The 14,619-nt window shown below is 35.2% G+C and overlaps 1 protein-coding gene across 3 annotated transcripts in view; it reads right to left on the reverse strand.

Moving 5' to 3' along the window:
- Nucleotides 1–2,738: 2,738 nt before the first annotated feature.
- The window catches only part of CUL2 (cullin 2), a 44,777-nt gene continuing 32,896 nt past the window's right edge, over nt 2,739–14,619 (reverse strand). For 2 of the 3 annotated variants that reach the window (XM_032692095.1, XM_032692078.1), the window contains 9 exons: nt 14,325–14,453; nt 14,133–14,219; nt 13,472–13,624; nt 12,994–13,071; nt 11,199–11,265; nt 10,128–10,330; nt 7,507–7,608; nt 6,648–6,764; nt 3,064–3,547 (listed from right to left, as the gene is read on the reverse strand). In XM_032692095.1, coding sequence (XP_032547986.1) covers nt 3,416–3,547; nt 6,648–6,764; nt 7,507–7,608; nt 10,128–10,330; nt 11,199–11,265; nt 12,994–13,071; nt 13,472–13,624; nt 14,133–14,219; nt 14,325–14,453 — 1,068 coding nt within the window. In that variant the 3' untranslated portion in view covers nt 3,064–3,415. Of the gene's footprint in view, nt 3,548–6,647; nt 6,765–7,506; nt 7,609–10,127; nt 10,331–11,198; nt 11,266–12,993; nt 13,072–13,471; nt 13,625–14,132; nt 14,220–14,324; nt 14,454–14,619 lie in introns of all 3 variants that reach the window. The other variant, XM_032692087.1, reaches the window with a different exon arrangement.

The following is a 14,619-nucleotide window of genomic DNA, read 5'->3' on the forward strand; positions in this document are numbered from 1 at the left end:
GGTAAGAACTCACACTTTTTGATTTGATTTACCTTCAAGGAAGTTTAAGTTTGTACACATCCAAGACAGGTAACAGGTCTTGCTTGCCTTATTGGGTAAGACTGGGGCACTCTTCTGGTCGAGAGAATGAAGACAGACTCAAAAAGGCCAGGCCTCCTCCTTCTTGAATGCCTGCTGGCATCACTGCTCGTGGCCTCTCTCTAAAACAGAGCAAACCCTGAAGGGACCAAGTGATGTGCTACATTCTGTGCACTAGATCAACTTTCAAAGCATAAGTGTCAGCAGATCATCCATACCCTTCCACTGACAGTTTCCTCTTGATTAGATCTAGGCAGAACCTCACTCCATGTATATTATCACTCTGAGGGAGCCAAATGCCTGGCACTGCTTAAAACAAATCCCATAAAACACGAACTGGCTTCAAATCTACAGGTGACTACACAGTATCATGAGTTTCAGACATATTTTTTTATTCTCTCAAACTCAAGTTTTGATGACCATGAATTGTATTAAGCTGGTGGCTGGAGAAGAAAGGAAAATGGACCCATGCATAGGGTTTTTAAGAAAACAGACCAAGTACATCTTTTGAAACTCAACTGAAACTGTTCAACATAATGTGAAAGACTACCAGAGAAGCACTACACTTTTTACCATATATACCCAGTAAGTTATAGATTATATAACCAACACTAAAAGACAAGCAACAGCATGACCTGTCAAGATTCAAATCTGCCCTCAAACCACTCCTCTTTACTGACTGTTCACAACTACATGGCCACTCTTCTCAGCTGCTGGAAAAACCCAGTTTGACACACATGAGAACCGTCAGCTCCCACCAAAAGGTGATAAATACAGTGTTTGCCATTCAATGATTATGTTAAGTAGAATTCAAAACGTTTCCCAGTTATAACCACATTTCCCAAGAGGCACTGAAAAGACCCAGTTTGTGTGTAATTATGAAAGACATTGTCTGGGGATGCCAACTGCACTGAAATATATGAATGTTTTCAACTCGCTAAACATGTCTCAACTCAGCAGCATGCTTATCTGAAACCCAAAATACTACTTTTGATGGTTTAGCAGTGCAAAAATTCAGAGATAAGGTAATGTTAAAACCTTGCAGGTTTGGGCTAGAGCAGTGAAGTTCTTGTGTTGTCTCCGAAATTATTCTGAAAATAAAATTTGTCAAGCTTTTTTCAGAATCAGCCTTAAAATTTTGCTACTGCAATCTATATTTAAATAAACCTTTTATTAACCCTTTCACGAAGAAACAAGCTTAAAATCTGTTGACTCATAAACAAGATACAAGACAAAACACATTTGTTTCCAGAAGCTTTGGTTGTCACTGTTTGTTTTCTGGAGAAATGACCTGATGATTCAACATTCAGGCAATATTTTTTCTCTTTTTTGTATTGTGTCATAGAATATGACCTTATTTTTCTTATAAGTAATGAACTATTTTTTTATAAAGCACAGATATGCTTGCTTCATACTGCTAATGTGTCTCCTGTTAATTACACTTGGTGACACTTAACACCTTTGCTGTCTCAACACACAGAGACAACTCTAAACTAACACTTGAGACAATGACTTACTGCACCATATTATAATCAGTTAAAAACCCCTCACTTCTTTAAGACATAAATCCATGTAAAAAATCTGTATCTTAGCGTAGTGAGATAAAATACCATAAATATGGAAGAAATGTTTACTGACCTTCATCGTTTATTGCCCTTTATTCATCCTCAGCAAAATCCACATCAGAAAAACATAGTACCATTTCTTGATGCATTTCCTAGTTAATTATAGAAAGTTTCCTATATCCTCCAGATAACATATGAATGCAATGCCACTTCAGAAATAAGAGACAGCAATAATCTGAGAGTTAGAGAGAAACCTTTCATTCTTCTAGTGAAGAACTAGAAAAAGAAAAAAGGATAAAGCTCCCTCCAAAGGATTTTTTTCTCTAAAATTAATTCCTGATCTGTGGACTTTTAGTAGGTGTTATCACACAATCTAAAAAAATATTGCAAATAGTATATATCTACATATATATTTTCATATGCACACAAATAAAATTTGGCAAAAATAGAACATTTAAAGTTAACTTAATATTTATCCTATCAATCATAATTGCAAGTATAGCCATGAGGAAGCTCTTTTCTGCAGCAGGGATTCAGTGTGTTCAAACTCTCAATGCTCTTAAACTCCAGTTACTTCCAGTGGTAGAGCTAGTACCTTATAAAATTATACTTGGCTTATGAGAGAGTGAACAGTCACCATGCCAACCCTGACGAACAATACAGGACATGAAATAGCCCGTGGATCTCTTGTCCCACCCAAATAGCTGGAAATGTAATTGGGGGAGAGGAAAACAAAACACAATCAAAACAACCATATGAGTCAAGAGGCTGCATGGGCTTATGTGGAAACAAACACAGGTACCAATCTCCATGCAGTGTTTCTACCTAATACATTACTGAAAAAACAGTTTTCAGTTACCAATCTGGTATATGTTTTCCCATTAAGAAGGTGGTTTCACAAGCCACTGAACTATATCTTTGATGTCTGTGATAACTATTCCTAACTGTTTGTGAACTACACTATTAAATCCCCTCAAATGTCAGTTTATTTTCTCTTGTAACGTATTCCTACAGTGCGAGATTAACAGACACAAAGTAGGCCTTCAGGCACTAAGAATGTAAATCAGCCTAATCTCAAGAAAACAAGATGTGCACTTAACCATAAATATTTTTTTTTATAATCACATCAAACATGACATACCTGGTATTCCGTTTTATATAAATTAGTTCTTACGTCAGATCTACTTCTGAGGTTATCCAAAACCCAAACACATAACATTATTTTTACTCTTCAGGCCTGAATAATATTTACAGACATTAATGCTATATCCAGCTCTACAATCATTCAAGACACATTATATAACTTTATTTTTTTATTTGACAAGCAGCAGTATCATGTTCGTCATTTTTTTTTACATTTTAATGTAGATACAATTATTAGGTTATCTGTCATATTACAATATTTAGGTTTTTTGTGTGATTTTTTTTTTTTACTTTGTCTTAAGATACATTAAAAAACATCAACTGCAAACGTGAAAGGGGAGGGGGAAAAAAAAAAAAGCATGGTACCCAACCAATTCATCACATTTCAGCAATACTTCACTCATTCTTTTAGTAAAGTTTTAAGAAATGTCATAATGACATGAGCTTGAAATATCTATAGGCATTTTCATTGACGCTCATGACATGGCACTGGTGATGTTGTAAACAGCAGAAAAACAGGGGCTGCCAAGTGACCAATTATGGAGGCACAGGCCTGCCTCTTCCCACAGGAACACACCAAACAGTGACAGCAATGATCTCCTTACAATCATACCTGCAGGATAGCAACATCATGCTACATAACTGTATTCGTCTGCAGAGGCCTGGCTTCGCTCTATGTACTGTTTGTCTATCAGAACTTCAATACACTTCTTAATCATGCTGATACTTGGGTTAAACCTAGCTCTTGATTGGCTGATTACCTGCAAAAGAAAGACAGTTTTTGTGTTAGTTTTATTGTTCACAGTCAAAACCTGCATCTAAATATTTGCTAAGGGCTTTAAGGTAAATTCAGTATGCTTTTCTTTTAAAGACAGGATTAAATAACCCTGGAATAGTTAATTTATAACAATCAAGGAGGCATCTTTATGCATTAGTGTCAGGACACTGAAACTGACTGTTGAGCTCACTGGTTAGTTTGGCTGCATGTTCCCCAGATCTCTTCATTTCTCTTGCTTGCTTCATTTGTCACAGTACAAATGAACACAAATATCCATGTTAAAAATTAACCTAATATAAACACATCTGTTCACTATTATCATAGTGGAGTTCCGCTACCACTGATCTCCTTTCCTATACAGGTTGAGACAATCGGGGTTAACCTCTATTCCTTCAGTCACTGAAGACAGATATACAATATACAATATACAATATACAATTTGGTGAGTTCCATCTGCCTAAGCTAGAACTTTGTAATACATGCAGTAAAAATTTATTTATTGTAAAAACAAATCTGTATTTGCATTGTGGAAGAAACTGCCACTGCAGGCAAAACTTTAGTTGTCTCTTGATAGTTCTCAGTTTTGCCCATTCTCCTGTAGAGAAGAAGAGGAAATAGTGAGTAGTAACAGATCACGCAAATCTAGAACTTGAAAAATTTTTTAAACAAAATATCTTACTACTCAAATGTCACAATATATTTTGCCTGTAGTTTTTAATTTCTTCTGTAAAGAAAGTGATCTTTATTTCAGCTGGATTTCCTGTTTTCTTTACAACTTCTCATGGTTGGCTTTGTCCCAGCTCTAGAGTTTGCTGGAGCCCTCTGTGAGCCAAGAGAACTCACCAGGTGGAACTCACCCAGCAAAGCAAACAAAAAGCTCAAAAAAGAGCGAGTTTTGCTGGGCTTGCAGCCAAGGGTCTGGTACGTTCCACAGCAGCACAAATGAGGAGAAAGCGGGTGCTAACAAACTAATACATCTGCTCAGGTTTCACCTAACTTCAGCCCTACACTCAAACTGATTGTCATCATCATACTTGTATTTACTTAGGACAAGAGAACAAGAGGGTTTGTATTGGTAAGGGCTTTTTTTGATTTGTTTTTGTTTCCTCAAAGGTAATACGAATAAGAGGGATAGAGAGAAATACCTATGGTCAGAATAAAAACTTTTCTGGGAATGACCACACTGACCTTTCCCCTCCACTACTTCCATGGACTTACTTGTTTTATGGGAAAAGCTACCTCGTCCTGCAGGCGACTGCAGTGCAGAGCTAGAATTGAAATTATCAGGGCATATCTAACACAATTAACAATTCAGACAAAGACCATATGCTGACATATATAGGTCTACCAGGGGCCTGGACTATTTTCTTGGACACCTCACCCTAAACAAAATGGGTAGGGCTGTAGTCTAACTGTTAAAATCAGAGCCAACTACATTAAGGCTAGGAGTCTCTCAATCATATCTCTAACAACAATATAATCCTACCCTTATAGCTAAAAAACATAATACTAATGAGGTGAGAAAATATTAACTCTTTGTAGTAAACAGACTCCTCCTAAAAAGATTCATTTGTATTCAAGAAGTTAGACAGGAAAATTTAAGTGAATACATTATACATGTATATAATCAGCACGATAAAAGTAACATCACCAGAATTAGTAACAATATCACAACTTTACTCCCCACTTAAGTTTTTAACTGAGTAACTATCAAAATATCCCCCTTTCTTGAAAAGCTAAAGAAAAAGCTCCTGATGTTAACAGACTATTCTGCAAGATCACTGCAAGAGCAAAAGACAGCAGAGGTGCATGAGATAGTGGTCCTTCCATTAAACAAAGGAAGAAGCAACCAGAAAGGCTTTGTTTCCAAAACATAAAAATTTGTAATCTATTTCACCCTTATAAACTGGTGTCAAGAAAAGTACATTTTGGAATCTTTTTCTAATAATTTGAGAGTGGGGAGAAAAAAGTATTTTCAAAGATGAAACAAGGCTTTCCTTTCTAGTTTTATTTGTAAATTCTTACAGGACTTCATCGTAACTGCATGGATGATTTAAATAACAGGAAACCAAATAGCCAAAGATTTTGAGAAGAATCAGGACCTATGGTGCCTTACCTTTTAGATATTCAATCTAAGAGTAATTGTGTACAAGCACTATTTCAATATCCAAAACTTTTAAGATATTGCAAGAACATTGCAAGTTCTGGACTTACAAACTCCCTGTACCAGCTTTTTTTTTTTTAAGAAATAAAAATTAAATGGTGGGTGTACTAAACTATTTCCTCCATCACCACAAATTACTCAATGCTTCTCCACCTCCATCCTCAAAACGATTGAATAAAGCAGGAATCTTTATTCCTCCTCCCACCAGTCTGCTCTGAGGCTTCCAGCAAGGCTCAGGGACACAAGAGTGAACTAGACTGAAGAAAGAATGCCTTGGAAGGTTGAGAAAACTAAAACTGGGAACCGGTTGGTGGGAGCAAAGGTTGGAATGAAAAATACAATTAGGCAGGCGACCAACAGATGGGAAAATGGGAGAAAAACTAATGACATAGCACTACCTTCCCAGCCAGCCTGTTACAATTCACAGATCATTAATCCAGAATGTAAAAAATCTAGAGAACTGTAACACCTAATGGAAAAGGGAGATTAAAAAGTGCATATCTTCATACTCGGACAATTTTCAAAATTTAAGCCATGTATTATAATAAAAATAATGATTAGAGCTAAAAATTGGCTAGGTGCTTCTGTGCAAATTTCATACTTAGAATATCCATAGGCAGGTTTTCAACTGTAACTATAGCTCTGGCAACATTTCGTATAGGATACAGTATCTGTTAGCATAGAACCAGCCAACAGGAAAGAGCAAACACTTAATGTTTTAGTGGTAAAACACATTTACAAGATTGAGGGATCCCAGCTGGTGCTCTAGTACTGCAGTTCAAAGTAGACCCTAAGAAAATCCTCACTAATTTCACTGGGGTATTAGTTTCAGCACAGGAGAGTTCTGTGGTCAGATGTTTTACCCAACCCTCCAGAAGATTTTCATCAAATCAAGTTGAAGAGGAGGACTTTCTCTTACCTCCTGAATTAGAGCATTATGTCGCAACACTTTACGTGCTTTCATGATACGGACTATAGCAGCTTGGAGATACATTTTTCTGTCTTCATCTACAGCACTTCTGGTCTGCTCCATCTCCTGTGATATAGCAAGAACATTAATGTTTAAAATATAGTACGACCAATAAACACTTCATAAAGGGATCTAGAACCTACACATTTTACTTTACTAAAAGTGGTCAACTAATACAAAAATGCAGGAGAAGTTCAATTCCAGGCAAAGTACTTCCATAAATCAAGAATACGAGGTTTCTTTAAAGTCAGTAGGAAGGTAGGACAGGCATCCCAATCACCAATTCTGCTAGGGAGAAAGGCAGGCAGAATTTACTATAATGTATTGAGTTTGGCAGCACATACATATCTTGCACAAAATCCTGTGTCTTAGGAGATACAGGATTATCAACACAGGAGTTAATTTTAGTTGCCGAAAGACAAAAATCATAGGAAAATTTTTGATTGGTTCTGCTGTTCCTGGAATAAGTTGCTTTTGTAAACACCACCAACAAAAAAGTCTCATGAGATAACACCACCAACAAAAAAGTCTCATGAGATAAGACAAGCTAAATGTCAATCCCTTTTGGTACATTTTGTTTATCTTTTTCTTCTGCCTTCTTGTTCCCTATTTTATCTTCTCCTGCCTGTATTTTAAGTACAAAAAAAATTGCAGTGCTTAAGCTTTAAACTTACACCATTTTTTTATGGCTATGTAAATCTTACTCGGTGAATCTTACATCTGCTTACACCAGACTAACACAATAAATTCCATTTTAGAGAAATAAGTTTCTAATCTGTTCAAACTAGAAACACCAAAGAATACTCACCTGTGGTGTGTCTTTCTGCATTGATGTTGTAATTTTAAATTTTGTTCGTTTACTGCTGAAGTTCATATTTAATGAAAACGTAGATTCTGTCTCTATGTCTTCCTGCAATAAAGAATCTTTTTAAAAATCAGAAAGAGAACCAGAAAATGGTAGCAATTTACTTTGAAAAGTCACAGTTAGGGTCTTACATACATATAAACAATTTCAGATTTGTAGTTGGAAATTCTAAAATGCCACTTGAACCAGATCAATTTTTTAAGCTACAGTTTAACTAACCTAGAAGTCAAGTCTACTTCAGAAAACACTATGAAGAATTCTATCATACATTAATTTTGTTAACAAGTCAATATGATTAAAGTAATTTCTTTTTTAATACTTTGACATCTTATTTAGTTGCAAACACTCTCCATTTAACTCATTTTCTTCCTGCAGAGAAAGCAGGATTTGCATTTATTTATGGCAGAACGTCGAGAGGGAGCTGTTGCTTTTACAATTTTTTACTAATGTTGCCTCCCAGAATTTAAGGAAAAATAGCTAAGCATTTTTTTTTTATATTATACCAGAAACAGCTGAAAAACTGCAACATCTATCTGTGTGTTTCTAAATTTTTCCTGTCAGAGTCTCAATTTTTTTCCACACATAAAAGTCCATTTCTTTCAATAAATGGTAACTACTCCGTGCAATCAAAACACCTTTACTTTCAACTAACAAGATAACTGGACTGATCTTTGCAGTTTCCAGGCAAGAGTCTGTAGAACTATTAGCAATTTGCAGTAGAATAAAGTTACTGGACTTCTGAGACCTTAGAATGTTGCCAAACTGTTTGAAGGGCAAATATTTCAGTAAACACAGCCAATATTCAACTAAATATGCACTCAAAACAGTATTAATTCTAATTTTATATTCTGCAACAAATATTCTTTGTTAAAATAAAAATAAAACCAGGACACCAGGCATGGTATAGAAATTTTAACATGAAAGGGGAAAGATCAACAGCTTCAAAAAAAATAAGCTAACAAAAAAATAGGCTAACATTAAATTTTATCATTATTCTCCTTACACAGTTGAATATAAACCAAAATAAATTGTGTATTGAGCATGAAATTAAAAAGCATGATTCTAATGGACAAATAAAGATTTTGCCAAAAGCTGCTTGTGGTGTTCACTTCTCCCCCCCTCTGCTTCTCTCCCTGATCCTGCTGGTGGGGGAGTGAGCAAGTGGTTGTTGGGCCTTGGCTTCCATCTGGGGTGAAACCACAACACTCAGATACAGGTTAAGAGAAGTTTGTATATTGAATTCCACTGCTTAAGCCACTAAAGTTCATTTGTTTATTTAATAAGTAATCCGATAGGCTGTCTACAAATCTGCTATCACATTGCTGGAGAGAGCGCAAAGAAAACAGAAATAGCAAAGTTGCTTGAATACAATAGTTTGGAAGGCAAAGAGCTAGAAAATGCAGTGCTAAACATTAAAGGGTGAAAGGGTTGGAAAGCTGTATCATTCCCTCTTCAATAACATATCCTTAAAGGAACTGGGCAAACCTTATACAACAGACATAAGTAAAGGTAAATCCTTTAAATAATGGGCAACTTCCTAGGATAATGAAAAGTTTCACTGTCTTCTTTAATAGCTCCCAGTGTTTTATTTGACTCATGGTTTAACAGACATCTTCCCAGCTATTGTTCCAACCTGAGTTCATTTCTAGACATTAGAAGCATGTCCTATGCTTCAGCCAAGCATCAGATCTTCCTTGTAATCTCACTTCCCATTTCTTAAAATTTTCCTGCCATCAGAGCAGCTTTAGAATTCTTCTCAAAAGCGAACTGAACAGCTTATCTCTGTACCTTCTGTCTGATACTGTCTGAATAGTGGGCTTTCTGGGCTAGCTGGAAGCACATGCTAATGTCTGTACAGGATGCACAGGCACTTCTGTCATGTTTCTTACTTAACAGACCTCTGTGTCCTTCGCTGTATGGGAAAAAGGGTAACTGGTTTCACATAGGCCATACAGAAGGATGAGACAGTCAGAAACAGAACCTGTATCAACCACTGCCTTAATCACAAACAAAGCTCAGATATTACTGGAATTCCATGAAACTCCTGGAATGATAAGTTTGGCAAAATGCAGCAAAAATCCTCTCAAACAAACCCTCCTTGCTCTCTTTCCATCTCCTGTAATCTGTCAGCAAGGAAGAACCCCTGTTGCTGTTGCTTTCAGTCTCTTAATCCCACAAATATTTTTTTAGGATAGCTGTAAGATTCTGGTTTACAACTCAGGCTCCTTCCCCTGATTCAATACAACTTCAAAAGTGGTGTATTCCCCTCCAACGGTGGTGAGTCTTAAGGCATATGTATGAAATGCAACAGAAGGAATAAAGAGTCCCAGCTTTATTATCTGTTCAGCAGATCATGCTGCTATAGGCATGGAAAGCCTATATGGCAGACAGTCTATTTCCTCCTATCTCTTTCCTTAAAAATACAAATTTGCAATTGTTCACAAGGGTCAATAATACAGTTTTGAGATTAAACAATGGATTATTTTATACTAAAACAAGCCCTCAAGAAATATCAGAATGACAAGACTGAAAACGTGAAACTCTTGTATATCATTATGGCATACCTTGTCTGAGTCATGGTTTATCATTTTGACATCAAGCAAAGATTTGATGGTTTTTGTCAGCTCCTTCTCATTCATTTGTGTGCTGTCCTGAAGCTCCTTATAACTGACAGTCTCACTGTTGTTGAAGGCAAGCAACACTGCCATTTGGTATGTTGTGACCATGGCTACATAAGGTTTGCACAAATAGTTCATTTTTACTTCACCTGTAATGATATAACAGTACTTTATAAACTGATGGAAGGTGCTGAAAAGTCATCTGAAGTTTAACTACTAGAACTCCTCAGACATTTCCAGACATTCAATTCAAGCTTGCATTTAACACTTGAAATGGGATGATGACAACTGATGTTGTGAATTCACACTTACAGAATGTGGTCTACAACAAAAAAACCCCTCTAACTATGAATACTAGAACAATACTGTTTTGAATAATGCAATATAATTTATAATAATAATAAAAACGGAAATTCCAACTAGATTTTCATAACATTATATTGTTGTATGCTAGTCTGGTTTGTCATCTCCACGTAATATGCTGTGATGCTCAGTTGTTAAAGCCTGATACTGAAAGCATTTGAAATAAAACATGATTTACTGACACTAAAATAAACTATTATTTTATATATATCTTCTAAGACGTTAACATGTACTCCCATATAGTAAATATAAATATTTATTTACTTAGATACTCACATACCTGATGAATATAGTATAATACGCATTCTTAAAATTATTTAATATTTATCTAAGGGACAGCAATACTACAAGAACAATTCTGGGTCAATTGTTATTAACTTGGCAGTTCTGTAGTGCTGTTTTGTAGTTAAGAACATACAACTCTAGTTTTACTTGGATTTAATAAATCACAGGTAAGACATGCAAGTTTACAAAACATAAGTTTTGGAAATACTATGTAGTAAATATTAAATTAATTTATAATGCAAAATAATCTGTTGACTCTATATGCAAAATATTGTTCCAACTCCACAGTCTGTTGCCATTTGAAAAGGACTTCTAGCACATAACTGTCAGTTGTATAGATCATAAGTTTAGCAAAGCACTTGTTTTTACCTGTACAAAGATAATGTAACCAAGTAAGCTTCCTTCCACTAAAATGCTGACTGTAAAATAATTCAAACTGCAAAACAAAATGAACTTCAATTAGTCACACATGTAACTACTTACAATAGTTTATTATCACCCTACCACCCTAATGAAGAAATACTGGCTTTATGTTCACCCTACTGGATGCAAACATTGCAGATCAATTCATGACAGCATTTTCCCTTGGAACGTGACAATGACTGAATCCTGATAAGGTCTACCTCTGGTAATGAGAAAAAATTAAGCAGATTCAAAGAACCTTTACCTAAAATGGGACCAAACTCTCTGAACCCCACATAGCCAACACTGTGTACACATCAGTTTGGCTTATTCCAATTTGGTCTGGCAACTCTGATTAACATTGAAGGAAAACACAAACCCAGGAACTTTTGACCTCTTTAAGAATAGGGTGTTTCTCCACCCACAAGCTTACACAGTATGAATACCAGTATATGTACAACATTCAGATAAATACATATTTACAAGAAGCTCCAGCAGTCTCAGAAAAAGCTGCTAAACAGCTTGCCCAGTTATTCATATACTTCGGAGTGCAATTGCAAAATGGTTTTTTTTCTTTCTAAATCCTGGCCAGAATCCTGGAGAACTCTCTCTCTCTACGGGTCAAATGATGAAACTTAACAGTAAATACATTGTGAGACAATTTTCAAAGACCCCCCCAAAGTCATGTTCTGTTCCCTTATGAAACTATAATTTAGGGCACTGACTCTAGCTATGACTAAATTTGCTCCTTTAAACTGCCAAAACAGTGAAATTAGGCAAGCAACCCAGACTCTAAGCTGTTTCTGATACAGAAGCCTGTAACAATTTTCCAATTGAGACACAAATGACAATACTCCTACTTTGAACTCACAAAGAACAGGAAAATCTCATCAATCACCTTCTGGTGACTGCATAGTATGGATTGGAAACTATTATATTGCTAAAAGTGCCACCTAATAGAGGGGAAATATAGCAGAATAAATAGTTCTAAAACTCAGTAGCAATATGTGAAAAAGCTCCCTCACCACAGAAACAGACATTTACCATTATAATTTACATCAGATAGTAAATTAAGGTATAAAATCTGCTTTTAAAAATCTGTTATGTCCAATAATACAAAATTTTTATTGCGTAAATTGTACTTCACCATTAAATACACTTTAACAAAGATCAACACACGTTGTACAAGTAACATTTAGAACACAATAATACAATCAAAACCAACAAAATACTTACCTCTACAAAGTAGAAATAATCATGTAAGAAAAGAATATTTGACCAAAGTAAAACCTTTACTGCTTCGAGAAATCATAAAATTAGCCTTAAAGAAGTTTGCACAAAGCTTGATTTTGAATAGCTCCTATTATATACAGGACAAAACCCCTGTATTTGCATCTTAATCTGCTATTATATCTGTTCATATTTAATATTAGAAACAATCTTCTTTTCTTTAAATATTAGGAATTGGTTTTAAGAAAGAACCAACCTAGTTGGCTTAATTGTATTTATTAACATCTCCCTCAGCAATCACGAAGTGTAGAAGAGAGATGTTAAAAGGAAAGAAAAGCTATGCAAGTACATACATAAATTCAATAAGGTATTTGGGTGACCCTTCCACATTTCCTATGGGCTGGAAACAGGATATCCACAATTTACAAACAAAATGAAGCAGCTCAGGTTTTTCTCTGTTTGAGTGATGATCTTTTATTTGGAGTTATTTTACATTTTCCACATGTTTACAAGAAGCCTCCTACTAACCTACCATCTGTACACTTTTTTCCAGTTCCTGAGGAATTGCAAATGTAGAAGAAGGAGCCTGAGTTAGAGGCCATGCACCAGCCTAAAGGTATTGGGAAAAAATAAAAGCATTAACATTTTCAGACAATATATACATTAAGAAAAAAAATAACATTCTTAAACAGATCTACAGCGTACATTATGTCATAAGACAATCAATTGATCCCAGAAGTTTTACTGCTCATTTTTTACTGCTCTTTATGCACACCCCAGTGAGGTATTAACTGAAGTTGAGAGCACAAGACATTTTATATCACTACTGTTTAGTGAGCTACTGGGTTAATTTTAAAAAGCAACACTTGGAAAATAAACTACCCTACAATAATCACGAGGTATCAGTTTCCATACAAAGAAGCATTCATAGTTAGAAAAAATGTTTACTTGTTATCAAAACATAAAAAATAAGCACAAGTAACTCAGTAGTAATAAACATACATTAGTACCTGTAGAACATATATCTGAAAGCTAATTCCCAAATCTATAATCGTGTCCTGGTTTTTGATAAAGTTGTTGAATTTATTGTTGAGATCAGCACTGACACTCATGTCTGTATACATTCGGTGGAGCTTGCTGGTAAATTCATAACCACAGGCTTGCTGTGAAGAAATATTGTAAGAGGTTTCACAGTGAAAACAGTCCTTATTGTATAAATTATGCCCATTCACTACTACAATATGAAAATCTAGTCAGCAGGAGTGTTGTTACATTTACAGAAAACACCAGTTACAATAGAAAACAAACACTGTAAAGTAAAATTACCAGATTTATCTTAGTTTCACTCTATACACAATGATCTACATGAACAATGTTATCCTATAAAATTGAAAGACAGACATGGTCTATGAAAGTCCTTGGTACTTTTATAATGTTAATATGAATTATTTGAACCCATCTAATAAAACTACCCAAAACCTTATAAAAATCTCAAATGCCTAGATCATACTTGGCCATATATCTTTCACAGACTACCAAAAAACTAGTTGCTCCTTTCAGCTATTGGAAACAGACCTACTGGCTGCTAAGTTACCTCTGGCACCCTCTGCTGCTCCCTCTCAACACTACATATTCCTTTGTTCATTCTGTGTTAGAAGAATATTATGTTACCTTTAGTTTATTTATCATGGCTTCTTCAGAATCCATAGACATAGACAAACCATGAATTAATCTTTTTGCCAACATTCTGGCATAGAACTGCATTGAAAAAAAACAGATATGAGGATTTTAAGAAGCATAATCACATCCTTCAAGTATGCTTTAAAAGTAATATTTTAACCTTTATTGAATATAAAAAGTTACCTTTTGGAATACATCTTTGTCATCAATGTATTTGAAAACAGTAATGAAACTTGTAAGTTTATCTTCTACTTCATTCTCTGTCATTCCTTTTGCTGATTTCTTCAACAAGTTGTCACAGTACTTGGCCAGCTCAAATTAGAAAAAGAAAAATCAAACCCAAATCTACCTGTCAAGCTTGAGAATAAATGTATGCCAAGGTATTCCAAACTTCTACACAAAGTTCAAACGTGAAATAAGTCACAGTCCACAGTCTCACATTCTATTACAAGGCTGTATTCATGGGTAAACTGTACAT

The sequence above is a fragment of the Chiroxiphia lanceolata genome, chromosome 1 (genome assembly GCF_009829145.1).
Source record: "Chiroxiphia lanceolata isolate bChiLan1 chromosome 1, bChiLan1.pri, whole genome shotgun sequence".
Taxonomy (NCBI): Eukaryota; Metazoa; Chordata; class Aves; order Passeriformes; family Pipridae; genus Chiroxiphia; species Chiroxiphia lanceolata.